The sequence below is a fragment of the Oryzias latipes genome, chromosome 1, assembly GCF_002234675.1.
Source record: "Oryzias latipes chromosome 1, ASM223467v1".
Classification (NCBI taxonomy): Eukaryota; Metazoa; Chordata; class Actinopteri; order Beloniformes; family Adrianichthyidae; genus Oryzias; species Oryzias latipes.
This window is the reverse complement of record NC_019859.2, coordinates 10,460,651-10,472,650: the sequence shown is the minus strand read 5'-3', so window position 1 is coordinate 10,472,650 and position 12,000 is coordinate 10,460,651. Positions and strand designations below refer to the sequence as shown.

General features: G+C 40.9%; 1 protein-coding gene across 1 annotated transcript; it reads left to right on the top strand.

Moving 5' to 3' along the window:
* Window positions 1-10,079, top strand: LOC101161779 (low-density lipoprotein receptor). Its single transcript, XM_011474298.3, has 18 exons — window positions 1-270; window positions 3,146-3,271; window positions 3,364-3,486; window positions 4,126-4,494; window positions 4,714-4,836; window positions 4,933-5,049; window positions 5,147-5,269; window positions 5,367-5,495; window positions 5,584-5,755; window positions 6,148-6,369; window positions 6,460-6,578; window positions 6,672-6,811; window positions 7,568-7,709; window positions 7,785-7,928; window positions 8,014-8,166; window positions 8,257-8,331; window positions 8,406-8,566; window positions 8,646-10,079. Exons 1-18 carry the CDS (start codon window positions 198-200, stop codon window positions 8,682-8,684), a joined length of 2,550 nt encoding a protein of 849 aa, XP_011472600.2. The 5' UTR covers window positions 1-197; the 3' UTR covers window positions 8,685-10,079.
* Window positions 10,080-12,000: the final 1,921 nt, after the last annotated feature.

Sequence of the window (12,000 nt, the reverse complement as noted above, 5' to 3'; positions counted from 1 at the left end):
TACAAATGGTCGGATGCGACGCAGATCTCGCTGTCATTTAGCCAACAGTTGGTTTCCGACGCCCGGTTCTCTGCCTGACCGTCCTTAGCGGCGTTTTTTTCCTTCTCTAGAAATCGACTCATCAGTTCCAGTGCCGGTAACCAGCTTCTCTGTTGCTGCCCCACAAAAAAGAGTTGAGGACTAAAGAGAAAGAGGAGATGACTGGCACGCGGAGGAGACTCGCCGAACTGTCATGTCTGCTGATGCTGATTCACTGCTTGGCGAAGACGGGTAAGAAATAATTTTATTGTTTTTTCCTTTGTGTGTATGTTTTTTGTTTGGTTTTTTGTTTTAGCTCTTTGTCTGTGAACATTAAGCTTAAACTCACTTTGATATAGTTTTAAATGAGTTTGAGGTTAAATGTTATTAATTGCTATGAAATACACTAATTATGAATTTAAAATAAGTTATGCCAACGTCTGTAAAATTGTGTTTACGACAAACTCCTTTTGGTTTATCACCAATTATTCTTTTAGTTTGGAACACAGTTTCTGGAAATGTATGGTTTTGTAATTTTCTTGAAAATTAATATTTAATTAGATTTTAACTATTTTGATTCCTGTAAAAATTGTATTTTTCAAGATTTTACTCGTTTAAAAGCTATTTGTCGAAATTCATGTCGGAAAAAACCTTAATATGCTTTGCAGTAAAGAGAAATGAAAGGGATGTGTGTACGGCGCTGTCATTGGTCGGGTTTGCTAGGTGTTGCTGGGCAACACCCAATCACGTTCGATACCGGCTCGTCTCGAGTTTCAGTGGGCGTGTGCTAAAAAATGCTGACTGACGGTTGTCATGGGGTTGTCATGGAGGGCGCGACCTCCTCCTCGTCTCTCCTGCAGGCCGGGTGCGGAGCGCGGGATGCTGCACAGCCTGTTCTCCCTTTGCTGCCCATGACAGAGCAAAATTAATTAATTAAAATTATAATGTTGTTATTATTAATATTAATTAGTCATACTTTCTTTTATTCTAATAACTTAAAATTAGTTTTGTTTTGAAATCACTGATTTGGGATGGAGTACATTAGTTACCAAACCCTTTTAATTTCTAATATCAACATTTGCTGTTGATCTATTATGTCAGATTCTCCAGAAATCCCTCAATGATTGCCACTTTCCTCCATTACATTTTACAAAATAAAAGCCTAAATTTTTTTTTCCCTACAACAGATCAAATTAATGTTGAGATATAAGATTAATTTTGGCCTAAGATCATAGTAATGTTATTTGTGTTTTTGAAAGACACAGACTAGTGTCACAGTCCACATACCTGTCAATGAGGTGATGTCCATGTTTGTGACACCTGACTTTGGGAGTGACTGCGTACTTCATAAACGACAATCTTTATGCCACACTTTGGGATTTCTTTGCTGACCTCAGTGCCAGAGCGAACGTCTCGGCAACTTTTCCACTGTCACTATTATTGTTCATTCTAAAATGGTTGCAATTGGTTGTAATGCGTTATAGAAACAAATGGTTAGGATTTGTAATTGACATGTTCACTGCTTGTAAGGGCTGCAGAGTGGGAAAAGAATTGTGGGAAATATTTTAATTAGGATATGATCCTTCATTTTTAATAAATAATTCAATATTTGTTTTGGTTTTTGCTCTCTGCTGTTGGGAACAAAACTCAGAAAACGCACAACAAAATGTTTCTTCTAGATTCTGATGTGGATTTTTCCCAAATTACATTGGACCGCCAATCATAAGAGTTTATCATAAAGCAGAAAACTTCATACTGACATAATTAAACTTTAACCTATCCACTGAGCAATAACAGTAAAACTGGCTAGTTATTAACTATTGGGTGTGTATATGATGACACCTTATTGCACAGGGGCTTATTGTACTTTTACTGCAGGCATGTGACGTGATAAAGTTCGCTCACAAAGTTTAGACATTCATTAAGTCTGCAGTTTCTGTGTCCGCATTACACTATCAGCAGTTTCTGTGTCCGCATTACACTATCAGATGAGGTTTGAAAGGACAAGATGTAAAACTAACCACTTCCCTGATGTGTTCTAAATGAAAGTTTTCTGAAAAAACTCAAGGAAAATTTCACTTATAAGGTTTTTTTTTTTTTTCTGTTCCTGTAAGTCTTGAGTCATGTAAGTTTTGCTGAGAAAATCCACTCCAGGGTCTGTTTCCTAACTTCTCTGACTCATGTCAGTGTGTGTGGTTTCTACAAAAATGCAACCATGGATTGGAAAGGGGCTGTTTACTTTACGGAGCAAAAGTATCTGCCTAAAAGTCAGTCTGTTCATTTCTTTATTAGGTGCCAGAGTAGGTAGGAGGTCATTGTTAACGATTTTCCCATTGTTGATGCCCTTTTTTTTTTTTTACAATCCTCCTAAACTCCTCATAATCTGGTCTGACCTGTCTTCTTGTTTTGTGTTTTTTGGAGTTTCGTCACTCCGGAGTTCTTGGGATGACTTAGCATTGAGAGTCTGAGCTGCTGCCTTTGGGTCACTGTGGCATGTTGTTATGAGGAATGTCAGCAGGGGACCAATCAGCAGCTGGTGGTGTGATCTCTGTCTTAAACTCCTCCCATGCCATTGTCTTAAAGGGATAGTCTGACAGTGTCCTGAGCCTCCAGCTGATTAGGTGACAAGGGACCTTTAGTTTTGCCCCAACCTTCTATTATCAGGGGGCACCTGCCTACGTCGGATCATCTCAGTACAGGACCGCACAATAAACCCGAGTTAATTCATGCTAGATTTATTTCCCATACTTGTTGGATTTCCAGTCTAACATTTCAGCCTGTATGTGAGAGTCATGCAAAAAAAGAAAAAAATGTGACCACATCATTTGCCCAGCTGCTGTGTTGCTCCATCTTTCGCTCTAATGTAAGCCAAAACAACCATACAACATTTTAGTAGAAAAAAACGTGTTTCTTTATATTTTTATCTCAGCTTTACTACAATATTAACCTAGAGAACGTTAACTTAACAAGGATCTTAGCTGTGTGTGAGTTGGCACATTGCCACATTGCTACCTGATTACCACAAGGCGATGTAGATAAGCTTTTTGTTAGGTGACGTTTAAACGCTGATAATGTCGTGTGTTAGTTGTTCCTCATGACACACTTTTTATTTTTATTTTTTGTGCAGACGGCGCGCTCACATGCAGCTCTTCTCAGCTGAAGTGTGGGAACGGGAGGTGCGTCACTCGCAGGTGGATCTGCGATGGAACAGATGATTGTGGCGATGGGACGGATGAGCTCCTCTCCACTTGTGGTAGGTTGTTCTCATCTAATTGGACAGAACAGCTTAAAATCAAGATCGCATCCACGCATAAGATCCATCATTGTTCCCGTTTCTGCCCTCAGCCTCTAAAACCTGCCTGCCGTCACAGTTTAACTGCGGCGCCCCAATCAACCAGTGTGTCCCTAAAAGCTGGCACTGCGATGGCAAAGCTGACTGTAGCAACGGAGCGGATGAGAAAAACTGCAGTAAGTTTTACGCACAAAGGGGGTTTTGTTCTTGTGATCGATGATAGCAAACACAACGGGATCAAACATCACTATCAGGAAGAAAAGTTAATTATTGGCGTCCAATAGGAAGGAGGTTTTCCCCCATTTTTCCTGTGCAAAATAAGTAAAGTTGTGTAATTTAATGAACCACTTGGTCTTAAACAAATCTTAAAAGTGGGATAAGCCCAAGCAGATTAAATCGGGTAAAAAAGAAAAAAGACATGTCAAACACGGTAGTAGAGGGTTCATGATTTGAACAGGATAATGATAAATCATGTAATGAAAATGGTTACGGTAGAACAGGGGTGGGATTATATAAATTTGCTTCCTTCCACTCCCTTTCTTTTATTTAATGTCTAATTATCTTAAGTTTATCTGTCTTTGTATGAATGTATAACTGCTGATTGTATTGTTTTGTTTATTATTCTTGCTTTGATTGCTTGAAATGAACCATTTCAAATCAAAAATCAAATCAAATCAAATTTGGGCAACAGAGCCAAAAACCTCTTACAATCACTAAAGTGGTCATCAAACCTTTTTGCATTGCAACTTTAATGTTTAGACTTAATTGCTTCTGTCCACATTTTGCTGATTCTGTCGTCTTGTTTTTTGTCACAGCCGTGAAACAATGCAAAAACGACGAGTTTCGCTGCGCAAACGGCCAGTGCATATCCCTCAGTTTCGTCTGCGACAACGACAACGACTGCTCAGATGGTTCCGACGAGACGACCTGTTCCAAGCCCACTTGTAACCCTCTGTCTTTCCAATGCAACAACTCTGTGTGCGTGCCTTCCCTGTGGCGCTGTGACGGGGACGAGGACTGTGCCGATGGATCTGACGAGTGGCCGGAGACCTGCGGCGGGAAAAAACCAGCAGCTAAATGCAGCGTCAGCGAGTTTGAGTGCGCGAATGGGCAGTGCATCCCTGGCAGCTGGAGGTGCGACGGAGGCATTGACTGCGATGATCGGTCCGATGAGCTCAACTGCAGTAAGTTGGAGCATTTGGGAGAACTAGTACAGAAATATTTTATTTAAAAAAAAATAATAATTGTCAGTGATACATTTTAAGATTTTAGGTATGTAAGATCACCTATTTCTGTTTTCCACACATGGCACCTGCACATTCATTACCTTGAAAGATCTAAATAAGATATTGCGAGATGTGCAAATTCATCTTTAATTCGTTTTTACATTTTTCTTTCTCCAGGTCGCCCTGTTTGTCTGGAAGGCCAGTTCCAGTGTGGTGATGGTTCTTGCCTGCAGGGCAACCTCAAGTGTAACTCGGTACGCGACTGCAGTGATGGCAGTGATGAGACTGACTGCTCCACAGGTGATTAAAAATCTGAAGAAGTTTGTGTATATTATGTTGTTTACCGCTGGAGACGTTCATGACCTTAATCCTATGTTCCTTTTCCACAATGTAAAGCATGTGATGCTCCATCGGAGTTCAAGTGTAGCAGTGGGGAGTGCATCAGCATGGAAAACGTGTGTGACAAGACAAAAGACTGCAGTGACGGATCTGATGAGCCTGAAAGCTCATGTGGTGAGTGACGTTGCGACAGCCCACTGGATACAGATCACCTTCCCGAATCTGCTGCAAGGACTTCCAGTGGAAAACTCTCTGCCTCTGGTTTCCGCAGGCATCAATGAGTGTTCAACGGCAAACGGCGGCTGCTCTCACCACTGCAATGACCTGAAGATCGGCTTCAACTGCTCCTGCCCCGCTGGTTACAAACTAAAAGCAGACCAGAGAAACTGTGAAGGTGAGAAGATTGACTTTTGGTTTTTAGGATGAAAAAAACGCGTAAAATCAAAAATCAAGTTTGTTCCTAACGCGTTCTTATGTATTTCCGTATACAGACATTAATGAATGTGCTGAAGCCGACACATGCAGCCAAATTTGCATCAACCTGCCTGGCAGCTACAAGTGTGATTGCGAGTGGGGCTACAAGATTGACCCTGTGAGCAACACATGCAAAGCTGAATCAGGTACAACTTGACTGGATCTTTTTTTTTATTTCACTGCGTGGCTCATTTCACAGCCCTGTGTTAAAGTCTGATCAACCGCCCTCTGCAGGAACTGTGCCCGCCCTGCTCTTCACCACCAGGCACGATGTGAGGAAGATCTTAGTGGACCATAGCGAGTATGTCCAGGTCATCCCTGGCCTGAAAAACGCTGCGGCTCTGGACATGGACATGGCTCAGAAGACCCTCTACTGGTCTGACGTGTCTCTGAAGAAGATATTCAGGTAAAAATGTTGTACACGCTGAAAACTGCATATGAAAGATTTCAACTAATTAAATATTTTAAATAAAATCCTCAGCTTTTAACTTTTCTTATATCTGTCTACCTTAAAACAACTATTGCTATCTCCTCAGTGAACGTGGGTTTCTTTACATGAAACAGCTGACTTTTGTTGTTTTTTCTGCATGACACCTGACACGGTGCTAGAATTTCATTTTGCCAGCGTCAACATTCAGATCCCTTTAAATGAGCACAACAAATATAAAAGCTTGAATTCATTGATAACGTGTTTGCTGCTCCTTTATAAACTAAACTTTAAAGCTTTCTGGTATGAAATGGTGTTGGAAAAACATCTTCAAAATTGGCGGGAAACTGAGTTTTTCCTTTTGCGTTTAGGTTAAACTTGGCTGACAGCTCCTCCAAGCCTGTCACAGTCATTGACAGTGGGATTGAGACCCCAGAGGGTATTGCCGTAGATTGGGTCCACGGCAACATCTACTGGACTGACAGCACTTTGAAGACGATCTCTGTGGCGAGCACTGATGGCACCAAGAGGAAAACCCTTATTAGAGAGAACCTGGATAAACCAAGAGCCATCACCATAGACCCAGTCAATAAGTAAGCCAACACACTTTCTACAGCTTTTTGTTTTAGCTGACTCCCATTTCCCGATCAGATTTTTAAACATCTCATTTACTTCTTTTTCAGCTTCGTGTACTGGACAGACTGGGGACATCACGCCAAAATCGAGAAGAGTGGTCTAAATGGAGCCGGTCGTGTTGCCTTGGTAACAGAAAACATTGTGTCGCCCAATGGCATCACTCTTGGTAAGTAAAACGTTAAAACTTTGTTAATGGAAGTAAAAAAAACAAAACTCCCTAGACTGAAACATGATAATCAGGTTTTTGCTCTCTGGGCAGACATGGTCAACCAGCGTCTGTACTGGGTGGACTCCAAACTGCACACGGTCTTCAGCATTGATGTGAATGGAGGAACCAGACACAGGGTCGTTGTTATCAACCAAAGGCCCTCTCATCCTTTTTCACTGACCGTCTTTGAGGTTAGCGCTTCCACCATCCCACACCTTGGTTTAAATGTGTAAAGGAACAAGTTGCTATGATGTTGTTCTTCATCTACTAGTTGCACAATTTCCTGGAAACCCAGCAGGGACAAAAATGATCTCTTGAAGAAAAATGATTTGTAACTTGTGAGAGTAATGCGATATAATTTTAGAATTGAACTGTTACATATCAATTCAGTTAATTTCTTATACAACTTATTGCAGAATTTTGCAACTATTTCATCCAGCAGCCTAACAAGTGACAGATCAAGAGACACGCAACACTTTAAGTTGCCTTCAATGTAGTGTTTTCATACAGATTTAAAGGCCTCATTTTTGGTCCTCATTACATCTTCTACATGATCTATGTGTGTTTTGGTAGCAGATTTTAATCTCATATTCAATTTGTTCAGAAAACAAAAAATAATAATTTTGTGGTAGAATTATCAAATTAAGGTTTAGTACACATGTTAAGCTTTATTTTTGCTAAAAAACTTTTAGTTCGTTGTAATGTTGTAAATCTTACAGCCATGTATTTAAAAGTATTTTTTGTAGAAACCAGTTTATTTTGTTCTAAAGTTATTTTTTTCAGAAATATACTATTATAAAAAACTAAAAAACAAAATGTTGCCTCAAAAATGGACATAAAATGTAACAAATTAACGGTACATTCATGAAACGCTATTTAGGTGTTGGACTGTTAACCATGACTTTTTCTCATGACTGCTTGTAATCATTCAAACTTTCTCTAAACAGGACAAAGTGTTTTGGACGGACACTGGTTTGCGGGGCATTTACAGCGCCAGTCGTCTCACAGGAAGAAACCTCACCCAGATTGCTGGAGACCTGGATCATCCAGAGGACATCATCCTTTACCACAACCTCAAGCAGCCCATCGGTACGTACCGGTACATTGACTGAAGTTAAAGAACGTCTACGCTTGATCACAAAAACTTTGTTTTTGTTTTTTTAGGCATCAACTGGTGCAACAGTGGGAAAGACAGCTGTGAGTTTCTGTGTCTCCCTGCTCCTCAAGCCAACACAACCTCCCCTAAATACAGCTGTGCCTGTCCTGACGACATGAGCCTGGGTCCCGACATGAGGTCATGTGTGACAGGTACGTGTGTGCAGCATTCATTTAAAAATTGATGAGTTATGTGACATCACATGTTGACTGCAGCCCTTATATCATTTCCCAAAAGGCTCAGCAGACAAAAACAGAAATCCACTCCCATCTGTGACCCCCACCAAGCCCGTCCCAGTTGACAAGACTACAACCACCACCGTCGCTAATAAAGGACCTGCATCTACCTCATCTGTGCGGAGCACACAGGTGCCGTCCGCCAATGCCCAAGGTAGGCAAAAGGTTTATGAAGTTGCAATCTTAACTTTGGGATAATAAATATTTATCATCTAAAATAACATTATAACGTTGATACTTTCAGGTAACAGACAGTTTGTGACTCCTACGGAGGCCCCTACATCGTACTCTTCTACTCTCGTCGTCGTTTTGTCTATCAGTAAGTTACAGTTTTGTGTTTTCATTCCTCATCTTCTCTATTCTCGCTGATCTCAACGAAACTGTTCTCTGCAGTGCTCGTGTCCCTGCTGGCCATGGGAGCTTTGTTTCTGTGGAGGCGCTGGCGTGTGAAGAACACCAACAGCATCCACTTCGACAACCCCGTGTACCAGAAAACCACAGAGGACGAGGTGCACATCTGCAGGAACGGCTCTGACGGCTTTGTTTATCCTCCGGTAGCATCCCTTTATTTATTCATTACAACCAGGCGATCCTTTTTGCAGCTTTTCTTATTCCGCGTTACTTCTTTTACAGAAACAAGTGGTATACACGGACGAAATGGATTTGGCATAAACAGAAAAACGAAGAGCCCAGCGACAGACTGGCGGACGTGTCCAGGGTGTTTCCTGCCTCCACCCAGGACTGGCTGCCATAGGCTCCGGCAGCCCTGTGACCCCAAAGAGGGACAGAACGGGTTTAGACGATGAATGAATGAATGAAACAAAGATTTTTTCCCCCTCTGTGTCTCTGGGCCTTGCTGCTCTGCCCTTTCTCTCCAAACTTGTTTTGAGGTTTTCGTCACTGACCGCAGCACTGTGCCGTTCAAGACTGCTAACAGGCCTCCTCTGAGCCCCCAGCATGGTAGAATGAAGCAGAACTACTTCACGATGAAGAATTACCGCCCCTGCATGGATGTTCTCTTCCTGTCAGGGCTCTGAAGCTGTGGATGCTATTTGAAGAATGTTGAAATGTTCTTGCTGAGATGCACATGCTTCCTACAAGTGTCTCATCAAGCCGTTCCTTTGACTCATGCTTTCGTAATGCTCAAGTGTGCCTTGTAGCCTCACGGGTGAAGCTTTGCACAAAAAAGCCCTATTGATTTCTGTGCCTTTCCAAAGCCACTGCAGGCAGCTTATTCTTACTGGAAGATCAGGGTTGCACATTTGCTTGACTCCTAAATCAAAAGCTTTTATTTTTTTTCTCTCAATATTGTGTCTTGAATAAATTCTTTTTTTGAATGCTTTTATTTTGTAAGTCACAGACGGTTTACATTTTATCTGCTGAGCTTTATGACTACAACCAAAATGAAGAAAAGGTTCCTGTCTAAAGTGAAGATATAGTACATACAATGACTTCCTAAAAACTGTAAATAGTTTCTGTAAATGTTTTGTAAAAATTCTTTCCTGGATTGTTTTGGTTTTATTTTTTACTTGTGTAAGTTTAATCAAAACTGTGTAAATATCTGATATAGTCTTCTATTTATTTATGGAAAGTTCTTGAATGTTAATAGTATAGAAGTTGAATCTAATGCACATCTTTCAAATTAAAAGCTGGGTTTTTGTTTTCCTGAAAGCCTGTTCACCCAGTATATTATCATGCAGCTGTTATTTAACTTACCTTAATGAAGCCTTTCAACAGCCCACAAAGGGTTGTGTTTAACTTGTTCACAACTGTGCCTGGTTAAAACCCTCCTTTGTTCCAGGTTCTTCATTCTTGTCTTAGATAATTCATTTTGCGTCCTTTGTTCTGTTTCTTTTGTTTCTGTTACTGAGAGTTTTTTTTTTTTAATGTGGAATTAATAAGGAGAAATGTCTTTTAGAGACGTTTGTTCTCCTTCACTGCAGAAGTAATGTTCACGTTTGCTATAGGTTGATGTCCGGCAAACTGGTTTTTAAGTTGCACTGTATTTTTTTGTTTGTTTTTACTTTGAAATGACTCTTATGTTGAATAAAAGACTCTAACTGTAAACTCGTTTTTCTGCTTGTTGAATGTCGGGTTTGTGATTTCACCAACTTAGATCTCTGCTCTCATGACTTTAGCAGATCATTACCCTTCATATAATTACATAATGACTTTTTAAATCCTGAAGTCTTAAAAAAAACAAAGACACAAGTAACTGAGAGAAAAATAATACAAAAGTTAATATCCATGATGTGTTGCCTGAAAAATAGTTGCGCACATCCACTCAAAGTTGGAGGAAATTTCCTTTCTTAGTCACCAAAAATGACCTTTACATATGTCCCAAAGAGCAAAGAACCAGACGAACACTAATGTGATTAAGCTCCTACATAATTGATATCAAATTCTGGAGACCAAAAGCCTTGATCAGTCAAGCGTTCTGCCAAGAGGAGGTTACAGAGGAAGCAGGAAAAAAAAGACTGTATTCATTCAACTGAAAAGGGAGTTCTTTGAGTCAGAGTTGATTGATCCCCCTTTTTTATTCAGGACTGTGTGGTTTTTTTTTGTTTTTTTTTTAATCAGAACTCTCATTCTGATTTATTCAGCTAATTTAAAATTGACTGAAATTTTCATGCTGGAATAAATCCACTCGTTCATATCAATCGGGGTCAGAAGAGTCTGTTCCAGCTGGGTCAGTTGTGGACAGAAATCCCACTTCAACCTGTAAAGTGTGTTTGAGTTCCGTGGAAAAATGTTTGCCGTGACGCACGAAAGCCAGTTTTGTAGAGAAGATCCAGGCAGCCAAAGTAGGAAGGTTTTTTTAACTTTTGAAAAACGTGATCAATTCTAAAAATAGGGTAGCAAACAAATCAGCTTAAAGAAAATAGGAAACAACAGGGGGGGAAAACATGAAGGGCCGTTCATAAAGACATGTGCATCATTTCCTCTAGAGAGAGTAGAAATATACGTGTGTGAGGGGATGGGGTTGCAGGAAGTTAGGATCATAGACCGTCCTTGTTTTGGGACACGGTGTGCCATCACGATGTTTTACAACACGGAGGGTGAGGTATGTTGTTCATCGAGTTCTACGTCCACATTCCAGGGCTCCACGCCCATCACACCTGATCGAGGCTGAACGTCTGGGTTTTGTCCATTCCTGGAAATGCCACAAAAACCATGGCTGACTGATTTGACGGCGACAGCCAATCTCTTAAATGTCTCAAATTGTCTGTTTGTGTTTTTGTCTCTGGTAGAGCCCATGGGACAAAAGACAGATGCATTCTGGACTCAGGAGGCACCTGTTACCTGCTCTGCTGGCTGTCATTCACATCCTCTCCTCATCGTTTACATATGTATGCTGGCTTTCAATTGGCCAGGTGAAGAAAAAAGGGGAGGAGCTGCATCTCACACCACTTTTGTGTAAGCAAAGTGGGAGTGTCCTCGGAAGATAAGGCGTAGATGGAAAGAAACTCCCCTGTCAGGTATCCAGCAGCATCACCAAAAGCTCCTGATGAGATGCAGGTCTCACCTGGACAGCCTGAGGGGCAAAGACGGTGGGCGGATTCCTGCAAGGGCGTGAGAGGACACAAATGGTTTATTTGGTGTTCCTAAATGAGATTTTTCTTTATCAGAGTTTGAAAAAACAAAACACATGAGCTACTCAGCTGGACAACAATTTCTCAAACAATCAACTGCAAATGTTCTCTAAAAACTTCAGTGTCCCCCCCACTGAGATCTGGACTCGTCTTCTCATTCCTCCCTGCACACACACAAGATGCAGCGTTTCCCACAATGCTGAGATATTATATTACGTATCGGGTAGCAAACCCAACTTGCAGAGATACAGAGATGTTTTGAGAAACCTGTTATCTCCACAGCTCATGAAATGTCTGTAGTGCTTTTGATAATAATAATATTGGATTTTTCTGCGCTTTTCCAGTTGCTCAAAGTGCTTACAATGTGTATGCATTATTCATTCACTCCTCAGTCA

Coding starts and splice junctions, on each gene's coding strand:
- LOC101161779 (XM_011474298.3), top strand. CDS start 198: ATGACTGGCACGCGGAGGAGACTCGCCGAACTGTCATGTCTGCTGATG. Junction 3,272..3,363: donor TGAGCTCCTCTCCACTTGTG/GTAGGTTGTTCT, acceptor TTCTGCCCTCAG/CCTCTAAAACCTGCCTGCCG. Junction 4,837..4,932: donor TGAGACTGACTGCTCCACAG/GTGATTAAAAAT, acceptor CACAATGTAAAG/CATGTGATGCTCCATCGGAG.